Source organism: Dipodomys merriami, unplaced genomic scaffold, assembly GCF_024711535.1.
Source record: "Dipodomys merriami isolate MVZ:Mamm:240054 unplaced genomic scaffold, mDipMer1.0.p SCAF_1, whole genome shotgun sequence".
NCBI lineage: Eukaryota > Metazoa > Chordata > Mammalia > Rodentia > Heteromyidae > Dipodomys > Dipodomys merriami.
In genome coordinates, this window is record NW_027202270.1 from 30,087,837 (window position 1) to 30,104,746 (window position 16,910).

Sequence of the window (16,910 nt, forward strand, 5' to 3'; positions counted from 1 at the left end):
TGGAGCTGTGGCTTAAGTGAAAGAGCAGCCTTGAGCAAAAAAGCTTAGGAACAGCACCCAGGCTATGAGTTCAAGCCACAAGATTGGCAAAAAAAAAAAAGGAACTACAGACATTGATTAAATAGTAATAGGACTTAATGATGCTGAAGAAATGCAGAGGTTAGCATAATTTATTGAGAGTAATTTAACTGCATGAGTCATGTAGAAATTGGTAATACCTCAATCCAAATCTAGATTTGTTTGACTGCAAAGCTTTTTCTAGTTAAGTAAGAAGTAGGTTCACAACCATGGATCCCAAGAGAAAACTCCCTCTGCAAGAAGGATGGTAAAGATGTCTCTATGCCAGCCACCAGGAGAGGGAGTTTATGCTGTCTACTGCTACAGTTTTACTCATTGTCTTAGTCCATTAAGAGAGAATACATTCAGTTGGGCACCAGTGGCTCACACCTGTAATCCTAGAGACTCAGGAGGCTGGGATCTAAAGATCACAGTTCATTTTGGGCAGGAAAGTCCATAAGACTCTTTTCTGTAACTTAAAAACTCAAAAACTGGAAGTGGAACTGTGACTCAAAGTGGTAGAGTACTAACCTTGAGCAAAAGAACTCAGGGACAGTGCCCAAGCCCTGAGTTCAAGCGCCCAAATCAGCAAATTAGAGAGAGAGAAAGAAAGGGGGGGAGGAGAGAGGGAGGGAGGGAGATAATACATTCATATGCAAATTATATGAAATAGACTAAGGCATTAGGGGCCAACTGAAGCCTAGAATACTTCATAAGTTTGTCTCCCATGGCCCAAGAAAGCTGTTCAGAGTAGGTGAATCCTGGCTTTGTGTGCCTCTCATACCACAGATGAGAGTCATAAAAGCAGTCAACCTTAGGTTTTAAATGTATGTATGAGTCATGAGACTCACTAGGACAATGCTTTGAAGGACATCCTATTTCTCTGGGAGACAACTGAGCTCAAGATGTTCTGGTCCCCCCCTCCCTTAGCACATTTTATAGTTATTCTGAGAACTAGAGGCAAGAGAAGAGAGTGGGTCATTCCAAGGCCATCGATTCATCACTAGTCTTTTAATATTTGTTAGTTGAGAGAGTTCTTTTTTTTTTTTTTGCCAGTCGTGGGGCCTGAACGCTGGGTCTGGGCGCTGTTCCTAAGCTCTTCAGCTCAAGGCTAGCACTCTACCACTGGAGCCACAGCGCCACTTCCGGCTTTTTCTGTTTATGTGGTGCTGAGGAATCGAACCCAGGGCCTCATGCTTACAAGGCATGCACTCTACCACTGAGCTACCTTCCCAGCCCCAGTTGAGAGAGTTCTGTTTTACTGCTAAAAATGAAAAATAACAACAGATGAGGAAGTACCAGAATACAGTGAAAAGTCTAAAGGTTTTAGAGTAACATTTGGGTTCACATTTAAGTCTGATACTTTTACGCTAATATGACTTCAGATTACCTTTCTCTGCTTCAGTGTTTCATATGTAAAATAAAAACAGAAATATCCACTGTGAAGGATTGTTGTAAAGAACAGAAAAAACTCCTAACAAGATGTAGGTTTTGGAAAAAAGAACAGATTAAACTTCTAACAAGATGTAGGTTTTGGAAGTTAATAGCTTCTTATTTCAATTATCTAAAATGAGAATGTTTTCCCTTTTGGGTGGTCTTCCATTTCTAGACTCCCTTGGTGACCCTCTCTGGCCACACAGAAGCAATTTCCTCAGTACTGTGGTCAGATGCTGAAGAAATCTGCAGTGCATCTTGGGACCACACAATTAGAGTGTGGGATGTTGAATCTGGTGGTGTTAAGTCAACTTTGGTAAGACTTAGTTTCAGTGGTCCTCTGATTAACATTTTTTTCAATGATAAACTTCTAAAAATGGATTCGCTTTGCTCACTACAAATGTTCTTTCTTTTTTAGACAGGAAATAAAGTGTTTAATTGTATTTCCTATTCTCCACTTTGTAAACGTTTGGCATCTGGAAGCACAGATAGGCATATCAGACTGTGGGATCCTCGAACCAAAGGTAAGTTGTATCCACTGGGGAATGTGAAAAAAGATAAAATTTCTATGAATACCTTTCAGTTTGTTCTCTCTTAAAATTCAATACTTTCTATCTTTTTTGCTTTGTTCAGATGGTTCCTTGGTGTCGCTCTCCCTGACTTCACATACAGGCTGGGTCACCTCAGTCAAGTGGTCTCCCACCCACGAACAGCAGCTGATTTCAGGCTCTTTAGATAACATTGTCAAGCTGTGGGATACTAGAAGGTACATCCTGTTTGTTTTCTAGCAAACAAACATATAAATTACTGAATTATTGAAGCAAATTATTGAAAACAAAGTAAATACTGGAATGATTATCCAAACCTACGAGAGGAAAAATAGTTCTTAAGTTATATTACCTGTTATGATAAATAATTGATATTCAAAAAAGACCAGAATTGAAGGCATTTTAATTACGTTTACATAGGGGTTTTGGTTTTGGTTTTGTTTTTTGGGGGGCATTCTAGTAGCATCACATTCCATTTTACTTTATCTTAAGCCCCTCCCTAAAAGAAATCCATCTTCCTGATTTTGTTATAAAACAGGAGACAAATATCTTAGAAAAATTATCCTGAGCCAGGTGCTAGTAGCTCACACCTGTAATACTAGCTACTCAGTAAGCAGAGATCCAGGAAGATCACACCTGAGGCCAGCCAGGCAAAAAATTCACAAGACCTCATCTCAAGTGTGGTGTTGCACACCTGTCACACCAGGTTTAATGGGAAATGGTAGTTGGGGTTTCATTCTAAATGTGATGGGAAGGCACTGAAGGATTTTGAGCTCAAAAAATGGGAAATGGCTACTGTTAAAGTTCAAGATATAGATAAATAGTGATTTGGGTTGTGGTGTTGCCATTAGAGATAAGTGGTTGGGTAGGTGGTATATCTTGAAGCTACTTCTTTGGCAAGAGAAGAGATATCTCTTGTAGATTAAACATGAGGTAGAAATCAAGGAATAATGTCCACATTTTCTGCCTGAGCAAGACTGACAAATGGTGCCACCTAACAATGGTTAAAGCAGAAAAAAAAGGCTGTGAGGGAGTTTTGATTATGTTGTCAGGCAAATGGATATACATAAGGAGCCACACTGAAGGCATGGCTCAAGTAATAGAGCACAACCTGAGCAAGCACCAGGTTACTCAGTTCAATCCCCACCACAAACCCCATGATTTTGAGGTAAAAGTACTGAAGAACCTATGAATAAGGTTTTACAACTTAATATTGTTTTTACTGCATATATTTGTTGTAGTAGATCTTAGTAAGTTGGCTACTCTTAAGAAAACAGGAAAGATGATGAAATACTCAGAATTTCAAGATTAAGTAATTACTTATTTTTTATTTTTTATTTTTTGGGTCCAGTCGTGGGGCCTGAACTCTGGACCTGGGCACTGTCCCTCAGCTCTTCAGCTCAAGGCTAGTGCTATACCACTTGAGCCACAGCGCCACTTCCACTTTTTTCCTTTTGCTTATGTGGAGCTGAGGAATCAAACCCAGGGCCTCAGAGGCATGCAATGCAAGCGCTCTACCACTGAACCACCTTCCTAGCCCCAAGATTAAGTAATTATTGAAGCAAAGATGTTAAGACTAAATTTTTTAAAGTGTATTATTCATGTATGCTTGTTTTCTGTGAATGCATATAACATGTTACTGTCTTTATCTTTTAGCTGTAAGGCTCCTCTGTATGATCTGGCTGCTCATGAAGACAAAGTTCTAAGTGTAGACTGGACAGATGCAGGGGTAAGAATTTATTAGGTATTTGGTGACAAGGAAAATACTGTTAGTAGAATAAATCCAGTGTTTCTCTTTACATAAAGTTACTAGTTTCAAAATCTGATTTTTAAAGTTGTTTTATGCAATAAAATCTCATATTTGAAAAGGAAAACAAATTTTCCCTCTAATAATAGTCGTAAACTTTGAAAACATGAAGTTTTTTTCTTATTAATCTCTTAAGGAAACCTTTTAGGTCCATAAACTACTTCAGACTGTGTTTCAAAGTATTTCCCAGTCAAAAGAACCTTATGTAACAAATATGGATAATAAAATATGTTTAAAGAAATACAATTTAGGCCAGTGCCAGTGTTTCACACCTACTTCCTAGCTCAGAAGCTGAGATCTTTTCAAAGCCAGCTGGAGCAAGAAAGTCCATAAAACTCTTAACCAAAATTAACTACCAAAAAACCCAAAGTAGAGCTGTGGCTCAAGTGGTAGAGGGCTAACCTTAAGTAGAAAAGCTCAGGGACGATGCCCACGTCCTGAGTTCAAGCCCAGGACCAGCATACACATACACACAAAATAATAATTACAAATTAATTATTGTTTATGTATATTCCTAAGTTACTGCCTGAGAATTTTCTCTAAATAAAGCTTACTGGGACATATAATTTGCAGTATACATTTGCCTACAACAATTAGTATAGTGTTCTTTAAAACTTTTATTTATTTATTTTTATTTTTTTGGTCGGTCGTGAGCCTGAACTCTGGGCCTGGGTGCTATCCCTCAGCTCGTCAGCTCAAGGCTAGCACTCTACCACTTAAGCCATAGTGTCACTTCCAGCTTTTTCTGCTTATGTGGTGTTAAAGAATCAAACCCAGGGCCTCAAGCATGCAAGACAAGCACTTTACCACTGAGCCACCTTCCCAGCCCCAAACTTTTGATTTCTTAGACAAGTAAAAGTACACCTTTGTTACTCTTCATGCTTTTTTTTTTTTTTTGGTGACTGTCCTGGAGCTAGAATTCAGGACCTGGGTGCTGTCCTGAACTTCTCTGCTCAAGGCTAGCCGTGTTCTACCACTTGAGCTATAGTTCCTCTTCCAACTTTTTGCTAGTTAATTGAATAAGAGAGTCTCATAGACTTTCCTGCTGCTCAGGCTGGCTTTGAACTACAATCCTCAGATTTCAGCCCGAGTAGCTAGGATTACAGGCATGAGTCACTGGTACAGGGCTCTATTTTTTATGAAGCCTTACCAAGTGCTTCATAGAAAATATTATAGCACATTTATACTGTACTTTAACCAAAATAATCTGTTTTAGTGTTTTCACATAGTGGATTGTAACACACATTTGACTGACCCAGACTGCAGAATGGAATATTTATTGCACATACATGGCCATCTTGGAGATGGGAACCAGGTCTAAACTCAAAATTTACTTTTTGTTTCATGTGTACCTAGTACACACAGACTGTCAGTAATCTGTAATTCTCTTTTGTAATGAAAATTATCAGTATTTAATTTGGTTTAACTTCTGAAGTAATAGCTATGTAATGTTTTAATACGTTTTTCTCTCTTTACACAGCTACTTCTAAGTGGAGGAGCAGACAATAAGTTGTATTCCTACAGATACTCACCTACTACTTCCCATGTTGGGGCATGAAAAATGAGCCATAATTTGATTAGAAGGACTTTACAAATAAAATGACATTGATGCAGATTCAGAAAGCAGCCTTGTAAACTTTGCATAATGGTTCCATCCTTAGTTCTTTGATCTTTGTTTTCTCTTTTGTTTATGAAGCATAATGTTGGTCATACCTCTCTACTTTGTGCCGACTTTTAAAATAAACTAAGTTTTTTCATTTCTGTTTTTAAAGATATTGGTTTGTGTTAATATTTGCTTTTGAAATTCTATAAAAAGAAATAATGAAAATACAGTAATTATCCAGATTTTTATTTGGGGTTTGGTAGGTGTATTTTAAAAAGCATCTGAAGGAAATTAATTAAAAATATTATAGGACAGAAGTTAGAAGTCAAATTCCTTTTCTGGAAAAATAATATTTATAAGAAAATCAGTCTGTAGGTATTTCAAACAAGCCAGGCACCAGCGGCTCAATCCTGTAATCCTATATACTCAGGAGGCTGAGATCTAAGAATTACGGATCAAAGCTAGCCTTGGCAAGGAAAGAGTCTCATGACTCTTACCTCTAATTAACCACTAGAAAACCAGAAGTGGAGCTGTGACTCAAAGTGGTAGAGTACTACTAGCCTTCAGCAGGAAAGCTCAGGGACATTGCCCAGGTCCTGAGTTCGAGCCCATGACTGATCAAAAAAAAAAAAAGCTGATTTAGCAGATCTAAATTTCATGGTAAACAAATACCTTTCCTAATCCTCATATGTAGGTAAGAGGAGTAAATTTAAAAACCTCTCATTCAGTATTAAGCATTCTCCGTATTTTATTTTATGATCGGTCGTGGGACTTGAATTCTGGACTTGGGTGCTGTCCCTGCGCTCTTCAGCTCAAGGCGAGCGCTCTACCGCTTGAGCCACAGTGCCACTTCTGGTTTCCTAGTGGTTTATTGGAGATAAGAGTCTCACGGACTTTCCTGCCTGTGGAACCGTGATCCTCAGATCTCAGCCTCCCAAGTAGCTAGGATTACAGGCGTGAGCCACCAGCGCCTGACACATTCTCCATATAACACTGGTATTTATGCATACGTACAAAATATTTAAAGTAAATGTCTTTTTTAAATGGTAAAAACAGTTTGACTTTATCACTGAATTGTAATATAGCATATCTCAAATGATGTTCCTTGTTCCTAAAGTATATTTTAGTGCCAAATCAAAACAAATGAATAAATAAAGGTAGACAGAAAATTCACACACACAAAAATTGTTTTTTGTGCTAGGGAAAACATCATTTCTGTGGCCTCTGGATCACAATCATTGTGAAAGGGTGAAGATGGGTGTGTGTGTGTGTGTGTGTGTGTGTGTACTGGCTGTGTGTGTGTGTACTGGCTGTGTGTGTGTGTACTGGCTGTGTGTGTGTGTGTGTGTGTGTACTGGCTGTGTGTGTGTGTGTGTACTGGCTGTGTGTGTGTGTGTGTGTGTGTACTGGCTGTGTGTGTGTGTGTGTGTGTGTACTGGCTGTGTGTGTGTGTGTGTGTGTGTACTGGCTGTGTGTGTGTGTGTGTACTGGCTGTGTGTGTGTGTGTGTGTGTACTGGCTGTGTGTGTGTGTGTGTGTGTGTACTGGCTGTGTGTGTGTGTGTGTACTGGCTGTGTGTGTGTGTGTGTACTGGCTGTGTGTGTGTGTGTGTACTGGCTGTGTGTGTGTGTGTGTGTGTATACTGGCTGTGTGTGTGTGTGTGTGTACTGGCTGTGTGTGTGTACTGGCTGTGTGTGTGTACTGGCTGTGTGTGTGTGTATGTGTGTGTGTACTGGCCCTGGGGCTTGAACTCAGGGCTGCTCAAGGCTAGGGCTCTACCACTTGAGCCACAGCTCCACTTCTGGCTTTTTTATGGTAGTTTATTGCATACTGGGCTGGCTTTGACCCATAATCCTCAGATCTCAGCCTCCTGAATAGTTACAATTACAGGCATGAGCTACCAGTGGCTTAATATGTCAGCCATCTGGGGCTGACCAAATGGAATTTGTATAGCCTAAGTGGTTAAAGTAAAGAGTTAGCCTGTTAAGATGGAAGGAAGGAAGTTGCATCAATAACTGAACCCTTGCTCATTCTCAATCCTGGTGCTGTGGCAGCAGAATGCATTCATGGTTTACACATTACTCCTCAGGATGAACAGTATGAACACAGCATTAGTGTCCAGGTATCAGACAAGATTGCATCTGATCTATCTGTCCAATTCCTTTGCTTGGGTAACTCAGGTACCTAGATGTTACTAGAAACAGGAAGAACGCTGAAGATCAACAGAAGCCTAGAACATCCAGCCCTCTTAAGATATATTGCTTGTTTTTTTCCTCAAAAATCTAGAGTCTACCTTTCTGGGCTGCCTATTCTGCAGAGGCTGGAGTGACAAGATAGATGACTTACATGTGTTCATTTGCTCCTAAGACTACTTGGGAAAATGAATGGAGCTGCTTTCCCATCACTGGGAGAAGCAGACTATCAAAGAGGTCAGAAGCATACTAATACCAGCTCTCCCACCTTTTGTTACCAATTTCCTTTTTTTCTTTTTCTTTTGTACCAGTCCCCAGAATTGAACTCAGGTGCAACGGAAGACTTAAGGTAGGAGGAGTGGCATGGAGTAACCAGCATTGTGGGGGGGAAAGTTGGCTATTAAGGCTATCAAGTCAGGCACCAGTGGCTCACACCTGTAATCCTAGCTAGCTACTCAGGAGGCTGAGTTTCTGAGCATCTATATTGGTTAACCACCAGAAAGCCAGAAGTGCTGCGGATAAAAGTTGTTGAGCACTATCCTTGAGCAAAAGAGCTCAGGAACGGTGCCCAGGCCCTAAATCCAAACCACACAATCAACAAAAAAATTTTAAAGGCTGTCAAGAAAATGAACACTGAATAAGATTAGTGAAGATGCAAGTTAGCTGTAGCACAGAGATAAGGACAGACATCAAATATGAGGGAAATAGGTGTAATGGTCAAACACCAAGAAATTTTGTATTTCTCTTAAAACCACTTCAGAGTCTTCATAGACAGATTGACAGATGTTTTGAAAACAAAACCTTGCTGTGATGATTTCCCAGAGAATAAGAAATTTGTGTTATTTTAAAAAGTTATTCTAGGGGCTGGGGAGGTGGCTCAGTGGTAGAGCACTTGCCTTGCATGCCTGAGGCCCTGGGTTTGATTCCTCAGCACCACATAAGCAAAAAGAAAAAAGCCAGAAGTGGCGCTGTGGCTCAAGTGGTAGAGCGCTAGCCTTGAGCTGAAGAGCTGAGGGATAGCGCCCAGGCCCACAAACAGATCACCGCCCCCCCCCCCAAAAAAAGTTATTCTATATAAAATGGGAAAACAGCTTTTCTGATCATTATTTGCTTTGAATATCTTCTTTTTGGTTAGATTTAGAATTCCATTTTATAACTGCTATGAACAATGCATAATATAATTCAATGTTCCTAGCATGACTGGAAGAACACATGAATATGCTTAAATTGATATAAAATATACAAGATTGCATAATTGAACAAACAACCAGTAAAAACAAATACAATCTGGGAATTTGACAGTAACATTGAAATTTTCATACTTGCTAAAATTATTTTGAAGCATTCTAGTTCTGAAAAATAAGTTGTTTATATTATATATGTTTATGTGCGTGTACAGTAAATATATTAATAGCTACTAGTTAGAATCAGGTTTCACAGGCAAAGGAAATGTCAGTTTGGGTAATCAAGCTGCCAGGTAAGAAAACCAAAACAAAAAACTATATATATAGCAATTGGATACTTAAATATTGACTCTATGCATGCGTGTTTAATGGGGCTTGAATTTAGGGCCTGTTCACTGTCCCTTAAGGTTTTTCACTCAAGGCTAGCATTCTCTCACTTGAGCCACAGTTCCACTTCTGGCTTTTTGGTGATTAATTGGAGATTAGGAGTCTCAGACTTCCTGCCTGAGCTGGCTTCAAACTGCTATCCTTAGATCTGAGCCTGCTGAATAGCTAGGATTATAAGAATGAGCCACCAACACCTAGAAATACTGATATTTTACTATCATTTATAAAGTGTCAAACATAACAGTCCATTGATTTTGCAGATTTAAGGATATAAATTATTTCTTTGTGTCTATAAAATGGCAATAAAAGTATTCTACCATAACAATTTGCTGATATAAACACTGAATTATATACATTTTTTTCTTATTTATTTTATTGGCACTGGCATTTGAACTAGAACCTTGACCTTTCTAGGGAGGCACTCTACCACTTTACCCACACTCCAGCCGCTTCTCTTTTTTTCCCCCTTCAGTTAACTTTTGGATAGGATCTTCAATTTTGCTCATGCAGGCCTTAAACCATGATCCTCCTACCTCCACTTCCCACATAACATAGGCTAACATGCCTGGCTTGTTTGTTGAGATGGGGGGGGTCTATCAACATTTTTCCCAGATTGGCCTTGAATCACAATCTCAGATTAGCTGAGATTACAAGCATGTTTTACCATGATCAGGCCCTTTTTCTGCATTTTGCTATATACTTACTGCTCACACCTACAATCCTAGCTTCTTGGGGAGCTGAGAACAGGAAGACTGGTTCAAGGCTAGCCAGAGTAGAAAACTTTACAAGATGCCTAGGCATATAGTGAATGCCTATTATTCTAAACTATGTGGAAGGTTGAGATCAGAAAGATTGTCATTCCAAGTCAGCTTGGGCAGGAAAATTACAGACTGTCTGAGACTCTTGTCTCCTCTGAGGGAAGCTGGATGCTCTGGTGTCTGCTTGCAGTCCCAGTGGTGACTGGAAGCCTAAAAGTAGACTGACTGCAGCTAAGGTGTGTACCCACACAGGAAGGTAGATCTTATCCTAATAAAATACGTGAAACCCAGTAGATGTATAGGCTACCAATATTCCACTAAGTACAAAACCTGAGTTTCCCTAGATCACCCCGCCTCTCCGCAAAAAAGGTGAGGTAAGAGTTAAGTTTCTAAACACTTGTGCTGAGATGAAATCCATGTTTAGGAGTTAACTGTCAAAATAGTGTATGCCTGTAATCCTAGCTACCAGGATGTTCACAAATTCCAGGGCAAGACCCTGGAATTCATAGCAAGACCCTGGGTTCAACCCCCAGCACATACACAAAAAGAAGACAATAATACTTAATTCAGTGTGTTAAACATTGTTAATAACTTGTACTTCATTGCTTATGGAATGTCAAAAGAAAGTACACATACAGGTTCTTTTGTTTCTAAAACTGAAATCTTAGATATTCTATCTAAAAATCCGTTGAGTCCACAAAGGAACCCAGGTATAGAAGGCTGACTAAATAAATACTTTGTTGTATGTGTTACTCCAAGTATGCTAGGCAAGCAGTCTACCACTGAGTCACACACACCCCAAGTCCTACAAACCTTTTTATCATGCACAAGAATGCTGTTTTTATGAGTCACAAAATGCGTGTGAAAATGTTTCTCCTGCCAGGTGCTAGTGGCTCACACATGCAATCCTAGTTACTCAGGAGGCTGAGATATGAGGATCTCAGTTTGGAGCCAGCCAGGGCAGACAAATCCAAGAGACAGCCCCAATTAACTAACTGCAGCTGGCTAACTAACTGAGTGCTAGCTGTGAGTGTAAAAGCCTAAGAACCAGTACAAAAAAAAAGTCTTCTCCTATATATGAGCAATGTTATATTTATTTAAATGGCACTTGTTGATACTAAAATACTGTCTATGTTCAGTTTAGCATGGTTTGCCGTTAAAATTAATTTCAATTTAGTATGTATGATTTTATTACTTTAGTAAATATCATTGTTACTTTAATAATATATAAACACATACATTAAAGAGATTACTATTTTCATAAAAGATTTGTAATGAGTAAAAGTAAATGTTAGGAATCACTTATATAATTGTATTGTGTTAAAATGTTTAAAAAAACCATAATCTAACCAAGTGTTGGTGGTGCACACATAACCCTAGCTACTTCAGAAATTAAGATTGGGAGGATCTTGGTTCCAAGTCAGAAAAGCAGAAGTCGTCTCAACTGAGAGCTGGGCACACTGGTATGTGCCTGCCATCTCAACTATGACTGGACGCCTAAAATTGCTGGCTTGAGACCCATGGAATCAAGAGGCTGGACTCTATCTCAAAAATAATCACAGTGCGGAAAAAAAGGGCTAGGGGTGTGTCACAGCACAAGTGCCTTCCTAGCAAGTAGTAGGCCAAGTTCAAACCTTAGTGCTCCCAAAGGAAAGAAAAACCACAATCCAGACAGTTTAAGTACCTAGTGTGAAGATATGCAGCCAGTTAATGATGGGGCTAGGCAACAGGCCTCAGCAATAAAAGACTGCAGAGAATTGATTGTTAAGAGTTCCAGAGAAAATTCAGGAGCATGTCAAACAAGTCTGTGCATAAGATATAAACAACGCGCCTGAGACTAATGCTAATTAAGTCAACAGTTTCAGGGGTGAACAATACTTTTTAAATATATGTCCACTATATTTCACCTTTTTAAAAAGTCATCTTCAAAACAGCCCATAGTGTTTGTTATCCCAGGGTTGGTAGATTTTTTTTAAAGGGAAAGATAGGTGAAATTCTGAAACTGAAATCCATGTTTCTGTTTAAAATTAAAAATATGAAGTCATCTTAATATAAAACGTCCAATTCTAGCCCTCCTTGAACAAATGAAAATGTAGTAGAAAGAGACAATTTGTTTACCGTACATTGAAGTACTGACTAATGCCAGCATCCAGGTTAGTAGCTCTTCACTGCATCACTGCTGACCTGTAATGTTCTGACTTCCCTGGGAAGATCCAGAATCTTGATCAAGGAAGTGGAGTACCTTGAACAAATGGAGCTATTTCTATGACATCAAGTTTAGTAGATCCCTAATCATTAGCCAAATCATACAAGTGATAGAATAGTTTTAATACATTTTCTAATTACAACTGATGTTTTCACAGTGCAAACAAAGCAAAGATTATTCTTTAAGGAACTAGGACTCCAGATGTGGATCCCATTTGTGAAGCTTCCCACATTTCTAGTCATCTAGGTAGCCTGTAGAAGTCTCTGATGGGGGAGGGAGGGGGAGGAAACCCTGTTTACACAGTATAAATGTGTTAGATATGGAGAGAATGTGAAACAGAAGTTCTGTGAATGTTTGCATTTCTAAATGAAAATAAATGCAAATAAAAGTATTTAAGTGATGTTAAATACTTCCATTTTCTTTTAAAAAGTGGGTATGAAACACTAAAATGAAACTCATTTGAAGGTTAAAGGATTAGTACAAGCCATTTAAACACCTGATCAATCTATTAGCAAAAGATTACTAATTGGTTCCACAAACATGAGTATAATAAGACCTGACTCCTGGCCCAGGAAGAGCATCAGTAGCTCAGCATTCTTTGCCCAAAGCATTCCTATGCTGTGTCCACTTAGACACTTAGTGATTTATGAAAAGTGAATTTGTGCAAATACTACATTGAAAATATTGTGTACCTTTCTGTGATGCTATCCAATTAATAAACTAAACTCTCAATTTGATTTCCTGATATGTTCCTTGGAGGACCTTTCTCTGTTTCAAGCAATGCTAAAGAAGATCTTTATTAACTCTCTTAAATTGCAATTTATTAGGATAAAATATCCTAAGAAATTTACCATTGGACATAGTAGTACTCAAGTTATTTTGCTTACAATGTTGGTCACAAGAAAAAGGTTCACGAGTTTTAAATTTTTTTATCCTTCATTTGGCAATTAGCCATCTTCCTTTTAGTTCATTCACTGAATAAGTATGTGTGAAGCACAGTTCTGGGAGATAAGGCTGCAGAAACGTCTATGTTTGGGGCAGCTCAGTTTGTAATGGGAAAGCCAGACAGATAGGTAATTAGAGTAAGATACTAAATGAGAGGATATGGCCCCCAGGAGGATACAGTAATCATATGTCAGATGCTAATTCTAACCCTTTTCAAGATCTGGACTCTGAGTAAAGCTGATTCTTTTTATAAAAAAAAAAAAAAAAAAGCTCATCAAAAGACTAAGTTAGCCGTTGCTAGCTTTTTGCACTATTCTAAACTTACTTTCTCTTGCCCCCAGTTTTTACAGTATTTTGACATTAACATTCTTTACTCTGACCCTATTTTTTTTGTCTTTAATAATCTTTTTTCTTTCTTTCTTTCTTTTTTTTTTAATTGTTGTCGGTTGTGGGGCCTGAACTCTGGGCCTGGGCGCTGATCCTCAGCTCTTCAGCTCAAGGCTCTACCACTGGAGCCACAGTACCACTTCCAGCTTTTTCTGCTTATGTGGTGCTGAGGAATCGAACCCAGGGCCTCATGCATACAAGGCAAGCACTCTACCACTGAGCCACCTTCCCAACCCTTTCATAATCTTAACAGGCTTCAGTTATCACAAGGGTAACCCTTTTCCTTGCTAAGCCTATGTGTCATAGATGCGATGAATTCATATATTGCAAGGTTTTTAGCAAAGCTGTTACAAAATTTGAGTAATCTGCCTGGAGCTGGTGGCTCACAACTGTAATCCTAGCTACTCAGGAGGCTGAGCTCTGAGGATCATGGTTCAAAGCCAGCCCAGGCAGGAAAGCCTATGAGACTCTTATGTCCAATAAACCACTCAGAAAACCGGAAGTGGCGCTGTGGCTCAAGTGGTAGAGTGCTAGCCTTGAGCTGAAGAGCCGCAGGCACAGCGCCCAGGCCCAGAGTTCACGCCCCACAACCGACAAAAATAAAAATAAAAGGAAAAATTTGAGTAACCTTAACATGAAAGCATTCGAAGCTTACTGAGCTGTCTCCAACCAAAAGCATTTGTCTCATTTTCCCCCCTGAGAATTGGACACTTAGAATTGACATTTAGTTACTGATGCTGGGTCCTGGGACTTGAACTCAGAGCCTTGCTCTTGCTTGACTTTTTCCACTCAAGGATAGCATCCCTAGAGCCACAGCTCCGCTTCCAGCTTTTTGCTGTTTATTTGGATATAAGGGTCTCACCGACCTTACCTGCTCAGCGAGGCCTCGAGCCTGGAGCCTCAGATGTCAGCCTCGCCATCAGCTCTGACTACAGGCGTGAGCCGCCGGCACCTCGCACAACCAGGATTATTTCTGACCTGTGAGGTCAGCTGCTAACGGCTAGGAGGCCCCCTTAAAGTTTTCAAACGAGGGAGTTAGCAGACCGCGGGCGAACACTCCCCACGTGCTGCGGGACCCCGGATCTGGGCGGCGAGCGGCTGCGGCCCGGACTCCACACCGGCCCGGCCGGCCTGAGGAGGCCGCGGCCCCTTCCACTCACCGACGCGGGGGGCGAGGTCTCACAATCCGGGCGGCCCGGTCCCTTTATTAAGTCAACACGCCTTCGGGGCCGGGGGTCGGGCCGGGAGGGTCCCCGAGCCCACTCCAGGATGGACCCTGGGAAACCCGAGCCCACCACGTCCGGTCCGAGAGCCCCGCGCGTGGACGCCGCGGCACCCAGGGCGGCGCGGCGGAGGCGCGCGCCGGGCCGCCGGGTTTAAATCTCCCGCCTTCCGCGGCTGAGCCCGACACCTCCACGCTCCGGAGCGGAGGGGCGCGGGCTGAGGGAGCAGCCCGACTAGCGTCGCGGGCTCGCGGCGGCGGCGGCGGCGGCTGGAACGGGTGAGGGGGGTCCGGACGCCGAGCGGCCGGGTGCGGCCCGAGCGAGCCAGGCGGCGACGGACCGGCGCGGCTCCAGCGGGCGCGGTAAGCGACCCCGACCGCGTCCGCCCGCTCCCCCGTGGCGAGGCCAAGCCCTTGGTTCCCATGGCGACCGGAGGGTGGGGGCGCGGGCCTGGCGCGCACGCGGCCTCTCGGGGCCTCTCCGGACCCCGCCGGCCTCTCCACTCCCCGAGGGACCCCCGGCCCGGCGGCCTCCCCGCTCGGCCAGGCCCCGGTGCCCGCTCTGCCGGCCGTTGTGCCCGCACCGCCCGTCAGGAGAGGCTCCCGGCGGGGCTGGGTCCCCACCCGGACGGGTCGGAGCTGCGGAGGGCGCCCGCCCAGCCCATGGAGGACGAGCGCGGCGGCCTGGGCCGGTGGTGTGGGGGTGCTTTCTCTCGCAGGTGGGGATCGCTTCTGGTGATGCTCCCGCCTTCTGGTGCCTCCCGGCTGCCCTCCTTTGTGCGTGGTGCTCATCTTTTATTCTGTTACTGTTTTGTGATGGGGATGTCTTCCTGAGAACGGGGACCTCTGTTTACGAAGGGCGGGGGAGCGGCAGGTACACGAAGTGGGGTCCGCCGCGGAATGCACCAACTCCCAGTGGGGCGAGGGCGGGGGTCCGCGCAGAAACCCCGGGGTTCCGGGGCTGGAGGAGCAGGTGTCCGGCCGCTCCTCACCTGGGCCGTGATGTCAGCGGCAGATACCTGATGCTCCAAGATGGAGGAGGGGGGAGATGAGCCCAGCCTGGCGACGAACCGGCGACGCGGTGGCTTTGCCGGGAGAGGGGGCGGGATTCTGGCTCATGCCAGACTGGAGAGCACAGAAACTGTGATAAACTCCGGGTCACTGAAGCAGCTTGTGGGGAAGCTGTACTTCTGAGTATGTATGTGTTGATTTACTTGATTCCCACCCAGGCTATGCAGGGTGTAAGGCGATATTGCTTTAATCATCTTCACATCAATATTTATGGAGCAGCCACGGGTGCCGCCTTCTTTACTAGGAGTTAATTATGCATTTATTGGCCAGATAGCCGCTACTCGTGGTAGGTATATGTTTTTATAGAACTAGGTCTTTCATTCGTTTCGTATTTAGTCGTGCTTAACATTCAGTGTTCTTTGAATTGTTTGTGTTTCATAGTGCAGAATGGTTGTACATCTAGGCACTGAAGTGCAGCTAGTTGCAAGGCATTGTTCTGATTACCTGTAATTATAAATCGCCAGGCAAATCATTATAATTTTAGAATTAGAAGGGTGTTTGGAGATCAACCAGTGCAAACATGAGACTGGTGGAACAAGTAGGAAGCCATATTTTTTTTATTATAAATGATTATCCTAAAACAAGATATCACTAATTGGGGAATATCAAAATATGAAGTATTATATATACAACATTAACTTAATGTTTTGTTCCGTGCTCATAGACTTTGATCTTAGTGTGAGTTGTAGCCTGTAATTAATTTTATTTTTTTTTACCTTTGAACTTTGCCTTTTTTAGTACTCACTGCTAAAATTTTATTCTTTTTGTGCTCTTTAACAACCACAGTGAAAGACTTAAGTATATCTGGAACTGGAAAGTTTCCTCACGTGAACTGCTTTTTGTAACAAGTTCCTTATTCCTTTTTTTTTTTTTTTCCATTTTGCCTGTTTTTCATTCAGCACTTAATTTTACCATTTTTTCTGATGTAAAACTTCCAGGTCTCTGCTGGTATTCATGATTAAAAGTCACGTTCTATATATCTTAATATTTTGTCATTGCTGACCTATTTTCACATATCGCATGAGGTTTTTGTTTGTTTCTCCAGTGGGAGATCTCAAGGTCTTGCCTTTGCTCAGCCTGTTTGCTTCGCTGATACTCTACTACTCCAGT

At 41.9% G+C, this 16,910-nt stretch overlaps 3 protein-coding genes across 13 annotated transcripts in view; 2 read left to right on the plus strand and 1 right to left on the minus strand.

The window, feature by feature from the left end:
• Nucleotides 1-5,617, plus strand: part of Wdr12 (WD repeat domain 12) — a 30,416-nt gene extending 24,799 nt beyond the window's left edge. For all 3 annotated transcript variants that reach the window (XM_070019331.1, XM_070019333.1, XM_070019332.1), the window contains 5 exons: nucleotides 1,667-1,807; nucleotides 1,910-2,015; nucleotides 2,125-2,257; nucleotides 3,696-3,768; nucleotides 5,327-5,617. In XM_070019331.1, coding sequence (XP_069875432.1) covers nucleotides 1,667-1,807; nucleotides 1,910-2,015; nucleotides 2,125-2,257; nucleotides 3,696-3,768; nucleotides 5,327-5,404 — 531 coding nt within the window. In that variant the 3' untranslated portion in view covers nucleotides 5,405-5,617. The remainder of the gene's footprint in view (nucleotides 1-1,666; nucleotides 1,808-1,909; nucleotides 2,016-2,124; nucleotides 2,258-3,695; nucleotides 3,769-5,326) is intronic.
• Carf (calcium responsive transcription factor) overlaps nucleotides 1-14,520 on the minus strand; it is a 121,746-nt gene extending 107,226 nt beyond the window's left edge. Inside the window, exon 1 of one of the 2 annotated variants that reach the window (XM_070019241.1) lies at nucleotides 14,379-14,520. The gene's annotated coding sequence lies outside the window, so the exon portion shown is untranslated. Of the gene's footprint in view, nucleotides 1-12,087; nucleotides 12,106-14,378 lie in introns of those variants that run through there. The other variant, XM_070019250.1, reaches the window with a different exon arrangement.
• Nucleotides 14,521-14,789: 269 nt separating this feature from the next.
• The window catches only part of Ica1l (islet cell autoantigen 1 like), a 69,100-nt gene continuing 66,979 nt past the window's right edge, over nucleotides 14,790-16,910 (plus strand). For 5 of the 8 annotated variants that reach the window (XR_011371244.1, XR_011371252.1, XR_011371247.1 and 2 more), the window contains exon 1: nucleotides 14,790-15,092. The gene's annotated coding sequence lies outside the window, so the exon portion shown is untranslated. Of the gene's footprint in view, nucleotides 15,093-15,234; nucleotides 15,507-16,050; nucleotides 16,087-16,910 lie in introns of those variants that run through there. The other 3 variants (XM_070019351.1, XM_070019346.1, XM_070019366.1) reach the window with 3 other exon arrangements.